Source organism: Papaver somniferum, chromosome 8 (genome assembly GCF_003573695.1).
Source record: "Papaver somniferum cultivar HN1 chromosome 8, ASM357369v1, whole genome shotgun sequence".
Taxonomy (NCBI): domain Eukaryota; kingdom Viridiplantae; phylum Streptophyta; class Magnoliopsida; order Ranunculales; family Papaveraceae; genus Papaver; species Papaver somniferum.
Window position 1 is genome coordinate 21553355 of NC_039365.1, and position 22044 is coordinate 21575398.

The window sequence follows — 22044 nt, forward strand, 5'->3', positions numbered from 1 at the left end:
GCTTGGATGTTCAATTTTAGAAATTATTATTATTCAAGCGTTTAGCTCTCCCTCCCAAACCATCTCCTCCCGGAGTGTTTTACGCTTGGATGTGCAATTTTGTCACTTCTCCCCCACACACTAGAGCTGCTCGGCCACTGTTGGCAGCATATGGGATGCCTTTAATAACTTGACAAGGACAAACTAATTGCCAAAATGGTCCAAAGAAACTATTTAATCACGCCAAAATTTATGATATGGCAGGTCATTTTGCAATGTGTAATACACGAGTAAATGCCAAATCTGACTCAGACATCTTTCTCGAAATCAAAACGACTCAGTATTTTGTCTGATCTAGTAGTCTTTACAAAAAAATGTCCCCATGATCAAAATTAAATCCTCACCCAGAATTGCAGTACTCAAAATGTAATATGAGAAACTCTTGCTGCAAGTGCAAGGGAAGCATAATAGTGATTCTGTACACTAAACATAGAATCAGCTAGGTTACAGTCGAGCTCATACTATCCGTTTATCTGCAATTGGACTTCTTATCTTTACCAAAAATGCAACCCTTTTTGGTGTTTGACATCGTGTTGTCCTGGCCTTGTAGGGCAGAACCGGGTAGGGAAAAACTTTTAATGATGTAACAGTTTGTTTATTGTATTTAAGGGGTATCTTTGGAAAAGAAAATCCAAACAAAATGGACAATTATGGTCTCATGAACACCAAATCCAAGAGGACATGGTATGATAACCAAGAATTAGTGTAATGCTTAATCTTTCTTTTCCACGCATACGTCACATATGGATAAAATTTGTGATAAAAAGAAGTACTTCTTCTGTTTTAAAATAATAGGCTGGTTTTATGTGTAATTTGTACATGAAACCAACCTATTTTTTTATTTTCTTCCCTTTATAAATTTTATTATAGTATTTGCGGAAAAAATAATCTCACGTCAGAAATTAGTTGGTTTTCAAAGTTTGAGAGTGTTTATTTTTTGCTGAATCGTCATCTAATCTAATTCGGCTCGAATCAGATGTCAGACTGTTTGTTATTATTTGAGTGAGATCTGACTCAGGCATAACACATGACTCGGACCTATTTGAATTGAGGGATAGAATGTTTTTATCTTTCTGACTCATGAGACCAAACCACTGACTCACATATTTTTGAGTTAGATGAGTCTGGTCTGACTCAAAAAACAAACATATTGAGTCAGATCCAGACGAGTCAAATTCAGACAACTCAGATAAGCCAGGAAAAAACAAAAAAAAGGTGTTAGTTAGGTCCTCATTCTTCTATGTAACTTCGACCGGATGGCTTTTTCATTAGTCCCCAATTTGTGTACAAATTAAGCTAATTTGAATCAAAATCCTCTGTCAAAGTAACCAAATTAGGAATTGATTGTTCTTGTTTTGTTTCTCCAGTAGGTCTCTGTTATGGATGTTGTTGAAGTCATTTAATGTCACCTGAAAACAAACATAAATTCCTACTTAAAGAAAGAAAAATACTTAAGGCCAAACTTAATTGACTCATACTTACCTACCCAAAAACATCCCAATGAAAATTACTTTGGATTTCTATGGATTATAATGTTCCAACAGAGAATTTTTTCACTAAGCTTTTTAACCACTCAGTATTTTGTTTGACATGGCGATTTACTAAAACATCCCTTAAAGAGAAATATACAATGTGCAAGATGGAGGCCCTCCTCACTTTCAGAGTTGCAGAGACTCACTCAAAATGCGTGCATTGTGCAAAGATGAGAAACTCCATTTGCAAGGAAGGTATAAAGTTCATTATGTTGTAATCCATTTGACAGCGGTGCCACACTTTTTGATCCGCATATGATTCACTTTCATCCGTCAAGAAGGCTTTTTACAATGCCAATGCAAGGTGATAATCAAATTCCACCGGAGGTTACCCATCATTTAGCAGTCACTTTTCAATTATATGGAGTTTGCTAACATCCCGTGAAATTTTAGAACTTCCGATAACAGTTTTGATATTATTATGGATTCTGAAAAGAAAATATTGGTATATGCATCGGTACAATCAGGTATGGGTAATTGAGGACAATTTTTCTCACTTGTCAACCGAATACTAGTTCCCAAAACTTATATATATGCATGTTTTCGTAAAATCCTACCTAAAATCTGCATCAATAGTCACAAAGCTAAATACTCCCTCCGTTTTTGGCCTATTCCATTTTCAATCCTGACTCCATTGGTTATACACGGATCAATATGACAAAAAATTCTACCATTAGTAGAACTTTATAGTAACGGGTATCTTTGGAGAAAAAAAACTCCCCAAAAAGTTGGAATTGTTACCCTTGACAACCAAACATGAAAGAATTAATATAAAAAGTTTTACTTTTGATCTTCTTCTTCATCTTCTTAATTATTACTGTACGAGTGCTTTAAATATTAACAGAGAAGTTTCTCACTCACAGCTTTTATTAAATTTCTCCAATTTTTAATCCAACCTCTCCTCCATCAAAATCCAAAACACAAAAATAAAAAACTGTCACAAACACCCAACTCATCAGATCTACTTGCTCCCCCCCTCTGTCTCCACTTACAGATTCTTCTATTTCTATACCTTCTTCCAAAAACAAGCCCCTCTCTCTCTCTCTCTCTCTCTCTCTCTCTCTCTCTCTCTCTCTCTCAATCTATTGTTTTTAGTCTTCTACCTGTTTGATCCTCACTCATGATCTCTCATTTGGGTTCAAGAAGAAAAAGAAAAACAAGATAGTTTTTCTTTGTTCTTTCTTTCTTCAATCTCATTCTTTGTATTTAGATTGAGTCTTGATTATAACAAGTTAGAACATGTTTTGGACAAATTTGGATTTAACCCACATTGGATTTGTGATGAATGAGATCTTATTGGATTTTGGGTTTGTTAATTAAAGAAGTGAGAAGCAAAAATGTTTAAATCAGCTAGATGGAAAAGTGACAAGAACAAGACTAAAATTGTTTTTAGATTACAGTTTCAAGCTACTCAGGTATACGCCATTGTTACTGTAATTTCTTCTTCTTTTGTTTTGTTTTACTGTAATGCAAGTCAAATTTTGATAGAAAATGATCAAAATTTATAACTTCTGTTATCAAATCTGAAATGGGGTTGTCATGATTTTGCTGAATTTCAATGGAAGTTGGAAATTTTTGGTAATGTAGTTGAGCAATTTGAGATCTGTTGAAGTTTATAGGTAAGATCTTTGCACTTAACTGTTGTGTTCTTACATTTTATTTTTTATTCTTTTAGGTGCCTCAAGCAGGATGGGATACTCTAATGGTGTCTCTAATCCCTGTGGATGTTGGAAAACCCACTGTGAGATCAGAGAAATGCTCAGTGCGTGACGGAACGTGTCGGTGGGATAATCCGATTTATGAAGCAGTGAAGTTCACTCAAGAGTCAAAGACTGGGAAATTCAGTGAAAAGATTTATAAAGTCATTGTTTCAAGTGTAAGAAATCAATGAATTCTGATGGTTCTTTGGCATTGTTATTGAAGTTTGGTGGATTTGGTTGTGTCGGCGTTCTAATTCTTGTGGCTGCTTGCAGGGATCGTCGAAATCTGCCATTCTAGGTGAAGTCACTGTTGATTTCTCGGAATATGCCGAGGCAGTCAAAGCTACTTCTATTTCACTTCCTCTTAAGGTTCCCAATTCTGGTCCGCTTCTGCATGTAAGTACATCTAATTGGAAGTCAATTCTTTGCTGTTAGATCTCGGTTTGTGGTATGTGCTATGTTGCATTATACTGCACTTTTGACCAATTTCGATAACTCTAGACCAATTGGGTTGTTGACATTGTGAATTGTGTCTGTTGATTGTTGGAACAGGTCGTTATCTATCGAATGCATGGAGATGCCGAGAAAAGGTGCATATGAGTGATGGATTTTTTTTTGCTTGTTTGAGTCTCTACATTGTGTTTTCTGTTGGTTTGGAATTTTAAGTTTGTTGTTTTGACGACTTTACAGAGAGGTTGAAGAAAATGGAGAGTTTATGGCGAAATCCCAAGTAAGATATCCTCATTTCCCACTATGAAGGTGATTCATTCATGTTCTGGTACTAATATTGGTTGTTTGACAGGATGGGTCTATTAAAACAACTGCAGCAGTTGAGAATGTCGAACCCAATGGCAACCTTGTGGTATCTAGAGGTTTTGAAGCTACATCAACATCAGGTTCCGAGAGCAGCTCTGAACGAAATACTCCTCGAGAACTTGGATTGAAGACTTTGATGAATAACAATACCCATCAAGATCCTACTAGTTTTCTGTCTTCTTTGAGCCGTAACACTATGCCTCATAAGAGATCAAGCACAGACTGGTCGGTCGGTTCTGTTCCGGAAGAAAGCACGGATGACTCAACTATTAGTTCGGAAGAAAATTTAACGAAAGAAAGGTTGACACAAGTTTCTTCTGAGCTTTCAGTTGAAAAGCTCAAAACTGATTTTGCTGTTTTGGCAAGGCAAGCAGAAGTATACGAGCTCGAATTGCAGACGCTAAGAAAGCAAGTTGTGAAGGAGAGCAAGAAGGGACAAGATCTTTCGAGAGAAGTTGTTACTGTAAAAGAGGAGAGGGATTCACTGAAGAAAGAATGTGAACAACTCAGATGTTCACAGAAGAATGTTAATGGGACAAAAGTTGCAAGCAAGTTTGAAAATGATCAAGGTTCAACAGCTCTACTTAGCGAACTGAGACAAGAACTGAATCATGAAAAAGACTTGAATGCCAATCTGCGGTTACAGTTACAAAAGACACAAGAATCCAACGCTGAGCTAATGCTTGCCGTGCAAGACCTTGATGAAATGCTAGAGAAGAAAGATAAAGAAGATTCTCATGTATCCAAAAAGTCTGCAACAAATGAGAAGCAAGACACAGTCCCCAGCACTGAAACGAGTGAGGATGAAGATCAACAAGCTATGGAGGTCATACTTAAAGAACGTGGTCATGGCAAGGATGCTTATATGTTAGAGAGAAAGATTGTAGAGCTCTACAGTGAAATAGATGTTTATCGAAGAGACAGAGATGAGCTAGAGATGCAGATGGAACAACTTGCCCTTGATTATGAGATTTTGAAACAGGAAAACCATGATCTTTCTTTCAAGGTAGAATCTAACCAGCTGCAAGATCACTTAAAGACACAATACGAACTTGAAACCCAAGTTGAAAACTTAGAGAAAGAAGTGAAGAATCAAGAAAGAGAATTCTTAGCCTCTTTGGATACCATCAATGAACTTGAATGCCAGGTTAAGATATTGGAGGAACAGCTGAGGAAGCAAGAAGAAGAATTCTCAGCATCTACCGAAACCATAAATGAGCTTGGAAGCCAGGTTCAGACCTTGGAGGAACAGCTGAGGAATCAAGAAGAAGAATTCTCAGCATCTACCGAAACCAGAAATGAACTTGAAGATCAGGTTATGCATTTGGAGACACAACTGAGTACCCAAGAAGAAGAAATAGCAGCATCTTCCGGAACCATACACGAACTTGATGTTCAGGTTAAGCGCCTGGAGAAACAACTGAGTATCCAAGAAGAAGAATTCTCCGCATCTTCGGGAACTATAAATGAGCATGATGCTCAAGTTAAGCGCTTGGAGAAACAATTGAAAAATCAAGAAGAAGAATACGCTTTATCTTTGGCTACTATTAATGAACTTGAAACCAAGGTTAGGAACTTGGAGAATGAACTGAAGAATCGAGAAGAAGAGTTCTCAGCGTCTTTGGGTACCAAAGGTAAACTTGAAACCCAAGTTGATAGCTTGAAGAGAGAAGTCAGGAATTATGAAAAAGAGTTCCTGGTCTCTTTAGATACCACTAATGAACTGGAGACGCAGGTCAAGACTTTGGAAGAAGAGCTTGAGAAGCAGGCACAAGGATTCATTGCTGATCTAGATGAATTAACGCGTGGAAAGGTTGAGCAAGAGAAAAGAGCAATCCAAGCAGAGGACGCTCTAAGGAAGACACGACGGGCCAATGCAAACACCGCTGAGAGGCTACAGGAGGAATTTAAAAGACTCTCACTGCAAATGGCATCTACCTTTGATGCAAATGAGAAGCTGGCACTGAAGGCAGTCGAAGAAGCTAATGAAATACGTCTAGAGAAAATTCGTCTTGAAGAACTGCTCGAAAAATCCAATGAAGATGTTGGGTTGGTTAAAGATCAATATAATGAAAAACTGAAAGATCTTTCACACCAGATAAGTTTTAAACATATACAAGTAGAAAAGCTGTTATTGGAACTTGAAGATAAATCGAAGAAGCTTGAAAACCAACAAGAGCAGGAGGAAGAAATTCGACAAACATTCTTGAAAGAGGTTCTAACACTTAAAAAAGAGATTGAGAGACTTGAAGCTGAGAAAAATGAAGTCACTGAACTGGAAGAACAGAAGCACAAATTGGTTCAAACTGGAAATGTGGAGAAAGAAGAAATCGAGAGAAGAATTGCTTCAGTAAGGAAAGAAGCAGAAATTTCACTGGAGGAATTGAATACTGTGAGGTCCTTAAAGAACGAAAATGAGACAAAGGTCTGCATTCTACAATCAGAAGTGGAAACCCTTAGAACTCAGTTGAATGAGTTGAAGCATTCTTTGCTTGAGAGCGAGACAGAGAAAGAAAACCTGAAACAACAGGTATCTGATCTAAGGAGAGATCTGCTACAGAAGGAAGACGTTTTGGTGGACGAAATCAAATTGCTTAAGGTAATTTCTCAGCTCCATCGTTATTTTGTTGTAGGTTGAAATCACCATTCATTGTTCATGCGTGAAGTGATCTTTTGTGGACTTAACAGATACAGATGCAGGAGAAGGAAACTGCACTGAGAGAATCAACCAATGCGTTCTTGGCGAAAGAAAAGAGTCTACGCAACAATATTGAAGAACTGGAAGAAGAGCTCAGTCAGACTTATACGGTAAGTAGTTTTGTAAATTAGGTTATATATGTATTTAGCTTAGACATTTAAGAATTATTGTTGATGGTATAAGTTCCAATATTCTCCATGTAAGAGCTCCGGAACATTTATATAATGTGCAACACCTGACATGTTTCTTGTCTTGGGGATTCAGGAAGTGAAAGATGGTGACAACATGACCACTTCGAACGGCAATGCAATTGAAGCGGTCAAAAGGTATGTTGTTTTTGCTCGCTCAAAAACTCAACCAAAATGAATATCATTTACATGACTTGCAAGTTCAATTCTCCGTCATGTTAGATTCTCTACTGGAAACTTATTCCCATTGTGCTTCTTATATTCACAGGCAAAATGAAGATACAGAACAGACAGTCTGTTCCTCCGCAAACGGCTGTCAAGCTAACCTTGATAAAATGTCAAGTGAAATGGAATACCTAAAGACAAGAAATATATCCATGGAAAGTGAGCTAAAAGACATGCAAGAAAGATATTCAGAAATAAGTCTAAAGTTTGCAGAAGTAGAAGGTGAAAGACAAAGACTCGTAATGAGAGTTCGTAACCTTAATGCAAAATCATCAAGAGTCTGAAGCAGATTGATCTTCCAAGTAGTTGATTCAGGTTTGGTGTTCAAATTATCGATAGCTTTCGTCTGGAAAGAGTGTAGTTATGTATATCAGTAATTGTATTCATTGTTTTATGTACTTGTACTCTTGTTTATAGTTTTGGGAAGGAAGCATAATAAGAAAAGCAGTTTTCTAGGATTTTTAGTTCAATTTGTTTCAGGGGTTTACATTCAGGTCTTGCAGTTCCACAGAAAACAGAAGCAACAAAATTGTAACATAACTTTCATTAATATATTCTTTCTTTTCTTTTCTTCTTCACTGTCAAAAGATAAATGGATTGCCAATTGAAACAACTTGCTCTCCTGCACTGCCAAATGAATGGGAAAGGAAGTGAAATTCTTGTTCTCCATTTTGTCATGTGGTAAATTTTAACAGTAGATTTTGGGTCAGTTATTATTGTGTACCAATTCAAACATCTTACAGTGCAATGGTTAAAACAACCTAAATCCAGATGGATCACTTACCAATGAGGAAGTCACCTAGAGATAAGATAAAGATGACTGTAGATAAACCAAAAAAGACTTGTCCCAACTGCATCACACCACGTTTACACATACAAACTTTTCCCCCATGTTTGTCTTTCAAGCTGCAGCATTTCAAACTGCTGCAACAAATATCACACCTCTGAAATTATATTAAATGAAGAAAACTCATTTCTGCTACACGTTGCATGCCATGTGTACCATACACTGTTAAGCAACTGACACGTATAGTACTACTTTGTATACGTGTTGGATAATATTCAAATATTGTAGTTAATGAAACCTCTTAGCCTCATCAATAAACCCCAATTGCCATCGTTCTGCACCTTTATAAACCCATACATTCCATTTTCATATATCTACAGACAGCTATCTTACTCATCTTTGAATTGAAACTCTTGGAAGAAAAATTCTGCCGATACAATTTCAAGTTTGTGTTGTTACATTCTGTCATATATTTTGTGGTTGAACAATGAATACTCAAATGGTTAATCCACACAGCCATACTACTTATGAACAAGACCAAGGAATAGGAGGAGGACTACATTCTGCAGGTACTTGCAATACACACATATTTTGGTTTTCTAATCATCTCTCGATTCATTTTGGTATGTATGTTTTTTATTTATTTATGTTTGTTGTTGTTGGTAAAGGTGGTCATCATGAACAAGATGAACATCATGAGAAGAAATCAGTTATCAAGAAAGTTAAAGCTAAAGCTAAAAAGATTAAAGATACTATTGGTTCTAAGATACATGGTGGTCATGAGCACGAGCATGAGCATGATGATCAAGATTTAGATGAAGAAGATGACTCTGATGATGAACTTGAACAAGACCCAGAAGTTCATGGAGCACCGAGTAAGTGTTGCACTCGTTTGTGTTTTCGACACGTTTATTTAATCGCACTTTTGTTTCATTCCGGTCAATTGACCGATATACCTTGTATTGCAGTATATGAATCATCTGCGGTTATGATGGGAAACGAAAATCTGAATTCTGGACCAACCCATCTGAATGTGGTAGATAAGGGGAAGACAGGACCAGCTGGGATCAATTTTAGCGAGCAGGGAGTTCCTGGACCAAAGCGAACAGATTTCGGCATGAAGTCAAATACCGGACCAAGCAATCTGGACCTTCATGATAAGGCAAATACAGGACAAAGTAGGAACAATTTGGGAATGTCGAGGACAGGAGAATCCAAGACTGGTTTGGGTATGCACACACCGTTGGAGACGGATCCAAATGCACCGTTCGGTTCTGATACATCTGGAAATTACCAGTCTAAGGTTACTGATCCTACAGGCGGAGGTACAAATTTGCAGTTTTAACATTTCGGTTTAGCGCATTTTATTTTTATGATGTATTGATAATTGTCAATGGACTAATAGGAGCAAAGGAGGCAGATGTGGAACCGATGATACGGTCATTTGGGAAAATGGAGTTCACTAATGAACCAGGAGAAAAGCCTGCATTCACTGGAACAGGAAGTCATGACCAATTCTCTCCTGATTCGACTGAGACTAAAGTAGATGACATGAGTGTGGATACAGAATTGAACAGAAATCCTAGTTACACTGAAAAAATCACTGGTGCAGCATCTGCTATTGCTGGTTCTGCAGCTTCAGCTCTTACTGGCACAGCAGCTTCTGCTAAAAATGTTGTTGGTTCTGCTGCATCGACTATTACGGGGACCGCAGCTACTGCTAAAAATGCTGTTGCTTCAAAACTTGGGTGCGGTGGAAGTGACAATAGCGACATTGCCACACAGGACACTCATTTGACTCACACTGAAGGCACACACACTGGTAGTGATCAAACCAAGTCCACGACTGCAGCAGTGGGGGATTATGGACGGAAAGTCTCTTCAACTGTGTCTGAAAAGTTGGCACCTGTTTATGGTACAGTTGCGGGAGTTGGAAGTGCAGTTGTAACACCTGTTTATGAGAAAGTTGCTGGGGCTGGAAGCGCAGTTGCATCAAAAATTCAAGGCACTGGATCTAACACAAGTGCTAGAACTGGTACCGGAGCGGATGCTGGTACTGGTACTGGGGGAGTAGGCTTTGTGACGGAACAAGACAAAGGGGTATCAATGAAGGATTATTTAGTACAGAAGTTGAGTCCAGGAGAAGAAGATAAAGCATTATCTGAAGTGATATCAGGAGTTATGCACAAGAAAAAAGATGAATTTCCACCAACAGTTGCCGAGAATATGGATAGAGTTACTGACTCACCACAAGTAGCTAGAAGTCTAGGAACTGGTGAGCATGAGTATCAAAAGGATGGTGGTGATCAGGGTTATGGAAATGATGGGAGCAGTGTGGCCAGTGGTGGAGGGATTGGGAGTCCTAGTGGGAAGGGAATGGTGGATAGGGTTAAAGGAGTGGTTAGTTCTTGGTTTGGAAAGGGTACTGGTGATCAAATTTATGGTATGTCCTGTCCTTGTTTCGAAAGCAATGTTCTTATGACCTTGTTTCATGTACCAAGTACTAATCTTATTTTTCGTTAATTTTGCTTTTGCAGCTGATGAACAGAGATCATCTGGTGGTGGTATGGGAGAAAGGAAGAAAGAAAGCCATGGAACTGGTGGTACAGGGGTTGTCCATTAAGAATCTAGTTTTATCATGCGGTGATGATCAAGCAAGTCAAGATAGGATAGTGAAGTATCCTATTGTTTGAGTTTTCTTTTTCCTTTGAAAATCTACTTTGTAATCATGTAAGAAAGAACATAAAAAAAAAAAAAAATGCAAGCTAGTTAGAGATGATGTTTATGTTTATGCTGTTTGTTTCGTTGTACTTGTAGAAATCTATGTGAATGCCCTTGTGATTTTTTGTTTCAGCATAATCAAAGTTCGTTTAAGCTACTGTTAAATTTGAGGTTGCAAGTTGTAACCATTTTTGCAAGATTCCAGTGGCACTGGGATTTTTTTTTTTTTTTTTTTTTTTTTTTTTTTTTTTGATTTCATTAAAATAATATAAAAATTCATACATCAGCGAGAAAAAACACATTTCAAAGATAAACGAAAAACATAAAAAAATAATATAAGAAATAAATCAACCATCTCAATAAATCAACCAGAAAAACACATTTCAAATAAATCAACCATCTCAATAAATCAACCAGAAAAACACATTTCTTCAAATAAATCAACCATCTCAATAAATCAACCCGAAAAACACATTTCAAAGATAAACGAAACAACCATCTCAATAAATCAACCAGAAAAACAAAACACATTTCAAAGATAAACGAAAAACATAAAAAAATAAGATAAGAGGAATTGTTGTGATTTAGTAATCTGTCATTTTGAATTGTCTTTTTCTTCGATAAGATTTAAGTGTCCTAATCGGGAGTAATTTACGAAAAATATTATTATCACAATCAATTTTGGTATCTCGATCTTCACATAGATGTAAAATCATGTCATGTCGAAGTAGATTGCCCAGGATGAAATGTAAAATCATGTCGAAGTAGATTGTCCTGGATGAAATTGCCACAAAGGTTAAGGAATTTTCTTGGAAAGTATAAAGAAGAATCTAAATGGCATATAAAAACCATTACAGAATAAAAAAAATGCATAAGAAAAATCGTTGTATGAAAACGATTGTTTTACTTAGAAATAATATACATATAATTACAAGTAATTGTATCCAAATCCAACCAGAAGATCTGAGAAAATCAGACCAAATCTGATAGATTTGAGATACAAGAAAGGATTTTTGAAGATTTAGGAGAAAACGGTTATAAGAGTTTTTTGCAGAGAGAATCTCAAATATACAATTTGAGATTGAGATCCCATGAGATGTTCTGGATGCCTCATGGTGTCGGACCAAATCCAAGAGCGCAGGAAAAATTGCCAACCCGGTACCTATCTCAAGCACCTACCTCAAACCGTGTCATTTTTTCTCCGTTGATTTCCTATTATAATTTCATACAAGTTTAGATAATTTCATTTACGTGATTAAATTGCGTTCGCGACACCTTAGCCCAAGACCGCCCACACCCGCCACATTTACCATTCAATCAAAATTGATATCACCCTGCACAACTGTTGATGGTGGTTTTTAGTTTAGGGTTAAAATCGTAAAACCTTACATCTGACATGACGTCACTAGGACCACTAGCACATTTATTGAATCATTCAACACGCCTACGTAAGAATTATCAGGATACCTTTTTCTTTTACATATATATGTGTCATGTTCCACGGTAGAACCCTTAGTATTGACCGACATCACCTTCGTACACCAAACCCAAAATTCTTACACCACCATGCCAATGGCAAATCATGCCAGCCATGTCTCCGCGCCAAGGCATGCCAACCATGCCAGACGCATCACCGTGCCAATGACAAACCATGCCAGCCACGTCTTCGCGCCAAGGCATGCCAACCATGCCAGCATCATGTGCCAATGGCATGCCGTGCCAGCCACATCTCCGCGCCAAGGCATGCCAACCATGCCAGCCGCACCACCGTGCCAATGGCAAACCATGCCAACCACGTCTCCGCGCCAAAGCATGCCAACCATACCAACCGCGCCACCGTGCCAATGGCAAACCATGCCAGCCACGTCTCCGCGCCAAGGCATGCCAACCATGCCAGCCGCACCACATGTGCCAATGGAATGTCGTGCCATCCACACCTCCGCGCCAAGGCATGCCAACAATGCCAGCCGCGCCACCATGCCAGCCACGATTCCATGCCAAAGCCATCCGGCCCCGCTACATGCCGCTAGCTGCCAAAACGAAGGGTTGTAACAATCAACGACCACCCTTCCATCTGAGATGAAGATCTTAGCCGTCCAAGGTCGTCAGCCAACGCATGGTAACCTTTGGCCTAACGCCAAGACCCTAGTTTTGGCCACGCCTAAACCGCGCCAAGGCATGCCGACCATGCCACATGTGCCAATGGCATGCCGTGCCAACCAACTTTCCGCGCCTAAACCATACCATGCCGGCCTTCCCTTTACGGCTGCCAAAACGAAGGCGTGCGACAATCAACGGCCACCCTTCCATCTTAGATGAAAATATTAGCCGTCCAAGGTCGCCAGCCAACGCATGGTAACCTTTGGCCCAACGCCAAAACCCTAGTTTTGGCCACGCCTAAACCGCGCAAAGGCATGCCGACCATGCCACATGTGCCAATGGCATGCCGTGCCAGCCACCTTGCCGCGCCTAAACAATACCATGGCGTCCTTCCCTTTACGGCTGCCAACACGAAGGCGTGTGACAATTAACGGCCACCCTTCCATCTTAGATGCAAATCTTAGCCGTCCAAGGTCACCAACCAACACATGGTAACCTTTGGCCCAACGCCCACGCCTAAACCGCGCCAAGGCATGCCGACCATGCCACATGTGCCAATGGCATGCCGTGCCAGCCACCTTGCCGCGCCTAAACCATACCATGCCGGCTTTCCCCTCACGACTGCCAAAACAAAGGCGTGCGACAATCAGCAGCCACCCTTCCATCTTAGATGCATATCTTAGCCGTCCAAGGTCACCAACCAACGCATGGTAACCTTTGGCCCAACGCCAAAACCCTAGTTTTGGCCACGCCTAAACCGCGCCAAGGCATGCCGACCGTACCACATGTGCCAATGGCATGTCGTGCCAGCCACCTTGATGCGCCTAAACCATACCATGCCGGCCTTCCCTCACGGCTTCCAAAACGAAGGCTTGCAACAATCGACGACCACCCTTTCATCTGAGATGCAGATCTTGGTCGTCCAAGGTCGCCAGCCAACGCATGGTAACTTTTGGCCCAACGCCCACGCCTAAACCGCACCAAGGAATGCCGTGCCAGCCAACTTGCTGCGCCTAAACCGTACCATGCCAGCCTTTCCCTCACGTCTGCCAAAGCGAAGGCGTGCGACAATCAACGACCACCCTTCCATCTTAGATGCAAATCTTAGCCGTCCAAGGTCACCAACCAACGCATAATAACCTTTGAACCAACGCCAAAACCGCGCCAAGGCATGCCGACCATGACACATGTGCCAATGGCATGCCGTGCCATCCACCTTGCAGCGCCTAAACCATACCATGCCGGCCTTCCCTTCATGGCTTCCAAACGAAGGCTTGCAACAATCGATGGCCACCCTTCCATCTGTGATGCAGATCTTAGCCGTCCAAGGTCTCCAGCCAACGCATGGTAACCTTTGGCCCAACGCCAAAACCCTAATTTTGTCCATGTATAAACCGCGCCAAGGCATGCCGACCATGCCACATGTGCCAATGGCATGACGTGCCAACCACCTTGACGCGCCTAAACCATACCATGTCGGCTTTCCCTTTACGACTGCCAAAACGAAGGCCTGCGAAGATCAACGGCCACCCTTCCATCTTAGATGCAAATCTTAGCCATCCAAGGTCACCGACCAACGCATGGTAACCTTTGTCCGAATGCCAAAACCCTAGTTTTGGCCACACCTAAACCGCCCCAAGGCAGGCCGACCATGCCACATGTGCCAATGGCATGCCGTGCCTGCCACCTTGCCGCGCCTAAACCATACCATGCCGGCCTTCCCTTCACGGCTTCCAAAACGAAGGCTTGCAACAATCGACATCCACCCTTCTATCTATGATGCAGATCTTAGCCGTCCAAGGTCGCCAGACAACGCATGGTAACCTTTGGACCAACGCAAAAACCCTAGTTTTGTCCATGCCTAAACCGCGCCAAGGCATGCTGACCATGCCACATGTGTCAATGGCATGCCGTGCCAACCACCTTGCCGCGCCTAAACCATACCATGCCGGCCTTCCCTTTACGGATGCCAAAACGAAGGAGTGCGACAATCAACGACCACCCTTCCATTTTAGATGCAACTCTTAGACGTCCAAGGTAACCAACCAACGCATGGTAACCTTCGTCTCAACGCCAAAACCCTAGTTTTGGCCACTCCTAAACCGCCCCAAGGCATGTCGACCATGCCATATGTGCCAATTCCATGCTGTGCCAGCCACCTTGCCGCGCCTAAACCATACCATGCCGGCCTTCCCTTCACGGTTTCCAAAACGAAGGCTTGCAACAATCGACGACCACCCTTCCATCTGAGATGCAGATCTTATCCATCGAAGGTCGCCAGCCAACGCATGGTAACCTTTGTCCCAATGCCAAAACCCTATTTTTGGCCACGCCTAAACCGCGCCAAGGCATGCTGACCATGCCACTTGTGCCAATGGCATGCGGTGCCAGCCACCTTGCCGCGCCTAAACCATACCATGCCGGCCTTCCCTTTATGGTTGCCAAAACGAAGGCGTGTGACAATCAACAGCCACCCCTTACATCTTGGATGCAAATCTTAGTCGTCCAAGGTCGCCAACCAACGCATGGTAACCTTTGGCCCAACACCAAAACCCTAGTTTTGGCCATGCCTAAACCGCGCCAAGGCATGCCAACCATGCCACATGTGCCAGTGTCATGCCATGCCGGCCACCTTGCCGCGCCTAAACCATACCATGCCAGCCTTCCCTTCACGGCTGCCAAAACGAAGGAGTGCGATAATCAACGGCCACCCTTCTATCTTAAATGCAAATCTTAGTCGTCCAAGGTCGCCAGCCAACGCATGGTAACCTTTGGCCCAACGCCAAAACCCTAGTTTTGGCCACGCCTAAACCGTGCCAAGGCATGCCGACCATGCCACATGTGCCAATGGCTTGCGTGCCAGCCACCTTGCCGCGCCTAAACCATACCATGCCTAGGGCTGAACATGGTGTCGGTTAACCGTTGGAAACCGACCGAACCAGACCAATAAGAAAAAACCCGAACCAAACCATTTAGAATTGGATTGGTTTGGTAAAAAAAGTTGAAAAACCGACATTACTGGTTTGATTTTGGTTTGACCTGAAAACCGAACCAAAAACCATTGGGGAACCGATTAATTTTTAAACTTAGTTTTTATCGTCGATTTAAAAGTATTAGATTCTACCCATTGATTTAGAGGATAAATAGAAACCCTAAATCTAATATTTCATTATGATACTCTCCCTCTTTCTCTTTCTCTCAGCTGCCTCCCTTCTCCACCCCCAACTACAGTTGCTGCTACTCGACTTTTTTCTTCCCGTCTTCCTTCTTTTTTATTTGTCAATAACTAAATTAAGATATATTATATATCTTCTTTTGATCTCTAGAATTAGAGTAAGCTTTAACTATTCTTGATTTTTCTTTTTTTGTCTGTATATTTGTGTAAACCAATACTATCGGCAACTACGATTTTTTTATCTGTAAATTTGTGTATTTTTTTTTTGGTTTGACATAATTATTGGTTAACCAAAAACCACTGGGACAAATCGAAACCAACTGGAACCATTTGGAAACCGAACCAATGGTTAATGGATTGGTTTGGTTTAGATTTTTAGAAACCAATAGTATGGGTTTCGGTTTTGGTTTGGCTAGAAACCGAACCAAAACCGACCATGAACAACCCTAACCATGCCGGACTTCCCCTCACGGATGCCAAAATGAAGGCGTGCGACAATCAACGGCCACCCTTCCATCTTAGATGCAAATCTTAGCCGTCCAAGGTCATCAACCAACGCATGGTAATCTTTGGCCCAACACAAAATCCCTAGTTATGGCCACGCCTAATACACGCCAAGGCATGCCAACCATACCACATGTGCCAATGGCATGCCGTTCCAGCCACCTTGCTCCGCCTAAACCATACCATGTCGGCCTTCCCTTCACGGCATCCAAAACGAAGGCTTGCAACAATCGACGGCCACCCTTCCATCTGAGATGCAGATCTTAGCCGTCCAAGGTCGCCATCCAATGCATGGTAACCTTTGGCCCAACGCCAAAAACCTAATTTTGGCCATGCCTAAACCGCGCCAAGGCATGCCGACCATGCCACATGTGCTAATGGCATGCCGTGCCATCCACCTTGCCATGTCGGCCTTCCCTTTACGGCTGCCAAAACGAAGGCGTGCGACAATCAATGGCCACCCTTTCATCTTAGATGCAAATCTTAGCCGTCCAAGGTCGCCAGCCAATGCATGGTAACCTTTGGACCAACGCCAAAACCTTAGTTTTGGCCACGCCTAAACCACGCCAAGGCATGCCGACCATGCCACATGTGCCAATGGCATGTCGTGCCAGCCACCTTGCCGCGCCTAAACCATACCATGCCGGCCTTCCCTTTAGAGCTGCCAAAACGAAGGCGTGCGACAATCAACGACCACCCTTCCATCTTAGATGCAAATCTTAGCCGTCCAAGGTCACCAACCAATGCATGGTAACCTTTGGACCAACGCCCACGCCTAAACCGTGCCAAGGCGTTCCGACCATGCCACATGTGCCAATGGCATGCCGTGCCAGCCACCTTGCCGCGCCTAAACCATACCATGTCGGCCTTTCCCTCACGGCTGCCAAAACGAAGTCGTGCGACAATCAATGACCACCCTTCCATCTTAGATGCAAATCTTAGCCGTCCAAGGTCACCAACCAATGCATGGTAACCTTTGGACCAACGCCCACGCCTAAACCGTGCCAAGGCATTCCGACCATGCCACATGTGCCAATGGCATGCCGTGCCAGCCACCTTGCCGCGCCTAAACCATACCATGTCGGCCTTTCCCTCACGGCTGCCAAAACGAAGTCGTGCGACAATCAACGACCACCCTTCCATCTTATATGCAAATCTTAGCCATCCAAGGTCACCAACCAACGCATGGTAACCTTTTTCCGAACGCCAAAATCCTAGTTTTGGCCACGCCTAAACCGCGCCAAGGCATGCCGACCATGCCACATGTGCCAATGGCATGCCGTGCCAGCCACCTTGCTGCGCCTAAACCATACCATGCCGGCCTTCCCTTCACGGCTTCCAAAACGAAGGCTTGCAACAATAGACGACCACATTTCCGCAGATCTTAGTCGTCCAAGGTTACCAGCTAACGCAGGGCAACCTTTTGGCTCGATGTCAAGGCCTGGTTTTGGTCGCTCCCAAACAATGCCAAAACCCAAGCTTTTGGCCACACATAAACTAGGCCATATTAAAGCCATGTCGGCCATGATCTCATGCCACTGGCTACCAAACGAAGGGTTGCAATAATCAACTGCTACCCTTCCTCTCAAGATGCAAAATCTCGACCGTCGAAGGTCACCACTGAGCCGGCAATCTCCCAAGCTTAACTTGCCAGAAAACAGCAACATGCTACATGTTTTCCATGAAAACACTCGAGACATCAACACATGTCACAAACTGGGGGATGCTCATTGGGTATTGGTTTGGCGGTTTACAGCGTGCGGCGTACACTACGCCCGTTACAAGACAGTGTCATAAGGATGAGGCGGTTAGTAAATACAGAAAGTAATGGTAAAACTCTTTCTTTTATGGAACATCAATTCCAGGCGTTACCAGTTACCACCTCCTCCCATTTACTCATTCGTTTTCTATTTCTTACGAGACCAGAGGACGTTTCACTTCGACTTGTATAAATAGGTCTTACCTATTTCCACCGAGCAACAAGTTCTGGTCAGGAGCATACAACACTCAGAAAACGTTTGCTAGTTTTCCCATATGTTAGCTTCCCACTTTCTGATGCAAGTCACAAAACAACTACTCTTCCAGGATCAACTATTATGGTCTCAACACTCTCTTCGCTTCCCTCCCAGAAACCAACCGTTCTTCTCCTCTTTGTGACCGAAGCAAGTCTGGAACGACCATTTCTTGGTTTAGGCCGGATTTATACAGATTGATATCTTGAATATAAAGTACTCCCTTGCAGTACATTGTTTAGAGTTTAGAATCGTTTCTCACCCACACACCCGAAATTACCAAAATCAGCAGAAAACGTTTTCACCCTCAAACAACAACCTCCCAATTGTCAACCCTCTCCAAGATAATTCACTTCTCTCCCTAGCATTTCATTTGGTAAGAAATGTCTATTATCACATGGAACTATCAAGGTTTAAACCAGCCACCAATAATTCAGCACCTTAATGGACTTATATCAATGTACAAACCAACCATATTATTTTTATCCGAAACTTTGGCCAATGACTTTCAAATGCTGCGAATTGCGCAGACTTTGCAATTTCCAAATCACTACACAGTTCCTAAAATCGGTAGAAGAGGGGGCTTATGTATATTATGGAAAAATGAGGTCAACATCCAAATCATCATGAAGTCCCAAAGTTATATTCATGCTCTCGTCACACCTGCTGCTCCATCCCAACCTTGGTTTTGCACGGGTATATATGGACCACCACATCCAGACCCAAGGAAAAACCTGTGGGAAGATTTTCCAACAATTTTTTTCCTAGCACTTCAACACCTTGGCTGGTATTGGGAGATTTCAACGAAGTTTTGGACCAATAGGAAAAAAGGAGCCAGACCGGCTACGTATGCACAAACGCAACCGTTTCTCAATTTAATGGATCAGATGGGATATATTGATCTAGGATTCATAGGAGATATGTTCACTTGGACAAACAGCCAACAAGGTCATGACAACATCCAACAAATACTTGATAGAGCAGTAACAAATCAGCATTGGAGAACAGCCAACCCCCATGCTTGAATCACACACCTGCCACGAATAACCTCAGATCATGCTCCCATCCTGCTTCAAACGAAAGCCTTGGACTGGCAAGGAAGTAAGAATTATAAATTTGAGCATCTATGGCTATCTCACCCTCAACTTCATCAAGTGGTTACCTCCACATGGGATAAACTACATGACTCAGATCCACCTTTGAACCTCCAGCTCAAACTCATCTCAACCAGTGAAACTCTATCAGAATGAAATAAGATTAACTTTGGCCATCTACCTACTTTTATCAAAAAGTCAACCGAGAAAATTAAAGCTTCCCAACATCAATGTGCTACACAAACTGGAGCTGCACTGGAAAACTGGATTCAACAAGAAAAGCAACTCTGAATTGAACACCTGAATTTATTGGAATGCCATGAAACATATTGGCAGCAGAGATCTAGAATACAATGTCTTTAGTCAGGCGACCGTAACACCATACAAAGGCCACAATTCATAGAAGCTGCAACAATATACGACAAATTCAGGATCATCAAAATAATAAGATCAATGACAAAGAAGAAATTATCAGGATCATGCTTGAACACTTCACAAACCAATATACGGTTCCAAATAAGTAATTGACGAAAACCTGTTCGAGGAAATAACACCAAGGTTAACCCCACGACAATGTGAGAAACTAACAACGTAAGTCACCATTGAGGAGATCAAACAGGCGCTTTTCTCCATAAGATCATACCGCGCTCCAGGACCAGATGGATTCACCAATAAGTTTTTTAAAGTTTTCCGGGAAACAACCCAACCACAACTTATTGCAATGGTCCGAAGTTTCTTTGAGTCATTTAGCATTCGCCCTCTCATGAATCACACTAACATCACTCTAATCCCAAAGATTGAACATCCCTCACCTCAATTTAGACCGATAGGGTTATGTAATGTCACTTACAAAATCATCTCAAATATCTTGGTCAATCGCATACGACCTCTACTCCCATTTTTGATAAGCCCATACCAAAGTGCCTTTGTGCCTCAACGATCCATTCATGATAATATAGTTATTGCAGCTGAACTTTTCACCACATCAGAACATCATACCGTACGAAGGATCCTAAAATAGCACTAAAACTAGACATTCAAAAGGCCTATGACTCCTTGGACTGGGGATTCATCAAACAGGCTTTCACCAGCTTAGGCTTCCCCTCAAACTTTGTGGATTATATTATGCTATGCATATCTACGGTAACCTACTCAATCAATATCAACGAAACACCGCATGTATACATCACTCCAACCAGGGGAATACGACAGGGAGAACCTCTATCTTCTTATATCTTTATTATTTGTGCGGAAATACTGTCCACCAATTTTGGAATACTTGAAGCACAAAATAAGATAGAGAGGCTCCACATTTCTCAAAAAGCTCCACCAATATTGCATCTTATGTAAGCGAATGATCTTTTGATAACATATAAAGCAACTCCAGAAGGCACCAATCACCTCAAACTACTGCTACAGGCTTACGGAACCTCGGCGGGTCGACACATCAATGACTCTAAATCCACACTAATACATCACCCGAAGCTAGAACAACCCCAGATAGATAAGTTAACCCAAGATTTCAACATGCCAACAACGTCGAACCCCCCCCCCCCCCCCCCCCACCCTACCTATTTAGGAGTACGATTTAAACATGGTAGATCCTCTAGCCACATATTTGCCCCTCCGCATCAACGGCTGGCACGCAACGCAAAAGGATGGATGACCAAATGCCTCAACCAATCGGGAAGATTCGAGCTCATAAAATTATCACTAACCCCTACTGCCAACCACCTCATGCAAACCCAAATCCTTCCTTCTCATATCTACCAAAAAATGGATCGTATCACGACAAACTTCTTCTGGGGTCATGATTCTTCAATCATAAATCTCCACCCACTGGGAAAAGACAAGATCTACAAACCCAAATCACAAGGAGGGCTTGGTATCCGAAGTAGTGAGGAACAAAACAAAGCACTACTCATGAAACGAGTTTGGCACATTCACCAAAACCCGAACTCTATCTTAGCCTGACTATATAATGCAAAATACCTTGATCATACCCCCATTTTCGAAAGCATCCCACCACTCCCGTATTCCCCTAGTCCTCAGTGGAGGCAAATGGCCTCGCTCATACCATTTTTCAAACAATATCTCTTCCACCAAATAGGAGATGCATTACACACCCCCATACAAGCAAATTGGATACCACAATTTGAAAATACCATTAACCCAGCTTCTTGTTATCCAATACAATCAGTAGCAGACATCATCGACCCATCAACTAGGAATTTGAATCATGAAAGATTAAGACTACTACCCCACCCCATAATTCAACGAATCATCAACATCCACATCCCACAGAGCAATCAACCCGATAGGATCATATGGCCTTTTACAAAAAAACGGACAATATACTACTGCTTCAGGATACAACTGCCTCATTAGCGCTTCTGCGCAAACTCACCAAAACCCTCTTCCGCCGTCCAACTTCCTTTGGACACTCCCATATC

General features: G+C 42.0%; 2 protein-coding genes across 2 annotated transcripts; both read left to right on the forward strand.

The window, feature by feature from the left end:
- The first annotated feature begins 2402 nt into the window (after window positions 1-2402).
- Window positions 2403-7668, forward strand: LOC113304482 (myosin-10-like). Its single transcript, XM_026553609.1, has 9 exons — window positions 2403-2986; window positions 3247-3447; window positions 3545-3667; window positions 3824-3861; window positions 3962-4001; window positions 4074-6686; window positions 6776-6895; window positions 7050-7111; window positions 7242-7668. Exons 1-9 carry the CDS (start codon window positions 2909-2911, stop codon window positions 7480-7482), a joined length of 3516 nt encoding a protein of 1171 aa, XP_026409394.1. The 5' UTR covers window positions 2403-2908; the 3' UTR covers window positions 7483-7668.
- A 655-nt stretch (window positions 7669-8323) lies between these two features.
- LOC113304788 (low-temperature-induced 65 kDa protein-like) lies at window positions 8324-10832 on the forward strand. Its single transcript, XM_026553932.1, has 5 exons — window positions 8324-8554; window positions 8654-8860; window positions 8954-9310; window positions 9391-10428; window positions 10523-10832. The coding sequence occupies exons 1-5, from the start codon at window positions 8473-8475 to the stop codon at window positions 10606-10608; spliced, it is 1770 nt and encodes a 589-aa protein (XP_026409717.1). The 5' UTR covers window positions 8324-8472; the 3' UTR covers window positions 10609-10832.
- Window positions 10833-22044: the final 11212 nt, after the last annotated feature.

Excerpts from the sequence above, each read along its gene's own strand:
- LOC113304482 (XM_026553609.1), top strand. The coding sequence starts at position 2,909 with ATGTTTAAATCAGCTAGATGGAAAAGTGACAAGAACAAGACTAAAATT. Across the intron at positions 6,687-6,775 it reads ACGAAATCAAATTGCTTAAG|ATACAGATGCAGGAGAAGGA; the intron begins GTAATTTCTCAG and ends TGGACTTAACAG. Across the intron at positions 6,896-7,049 it reads AGCTCAGTCAGACTTATACG|GAAGTGAAAGATGGTGACAA; the intron begins GTAAGTAGTTTT and ends TTGGGGATTCAG.
- LOC113304788 (XM_026553932.1), top strand. The coding sequence starts at position 8,473 with ATGAATACTCAAATGGTTAATCCACACAGCCATACTACTTATGAACAA. Across the intron at positions 8,555-8,653 it reads AGGAGGACTACATTCTGCAG|GTGGTCATCATGAACAAGAT; the intron begins GTACTTGCAATA and ends TTGTTGGTAAAG. Across the intron at positions 10,429-10,522 it reads TACTGGTGATCAAATTTATG|CTGATGAACAGAGATCATCT; the intron begins GTATGTCCTGTC and ends TTGCTTTTGCAG.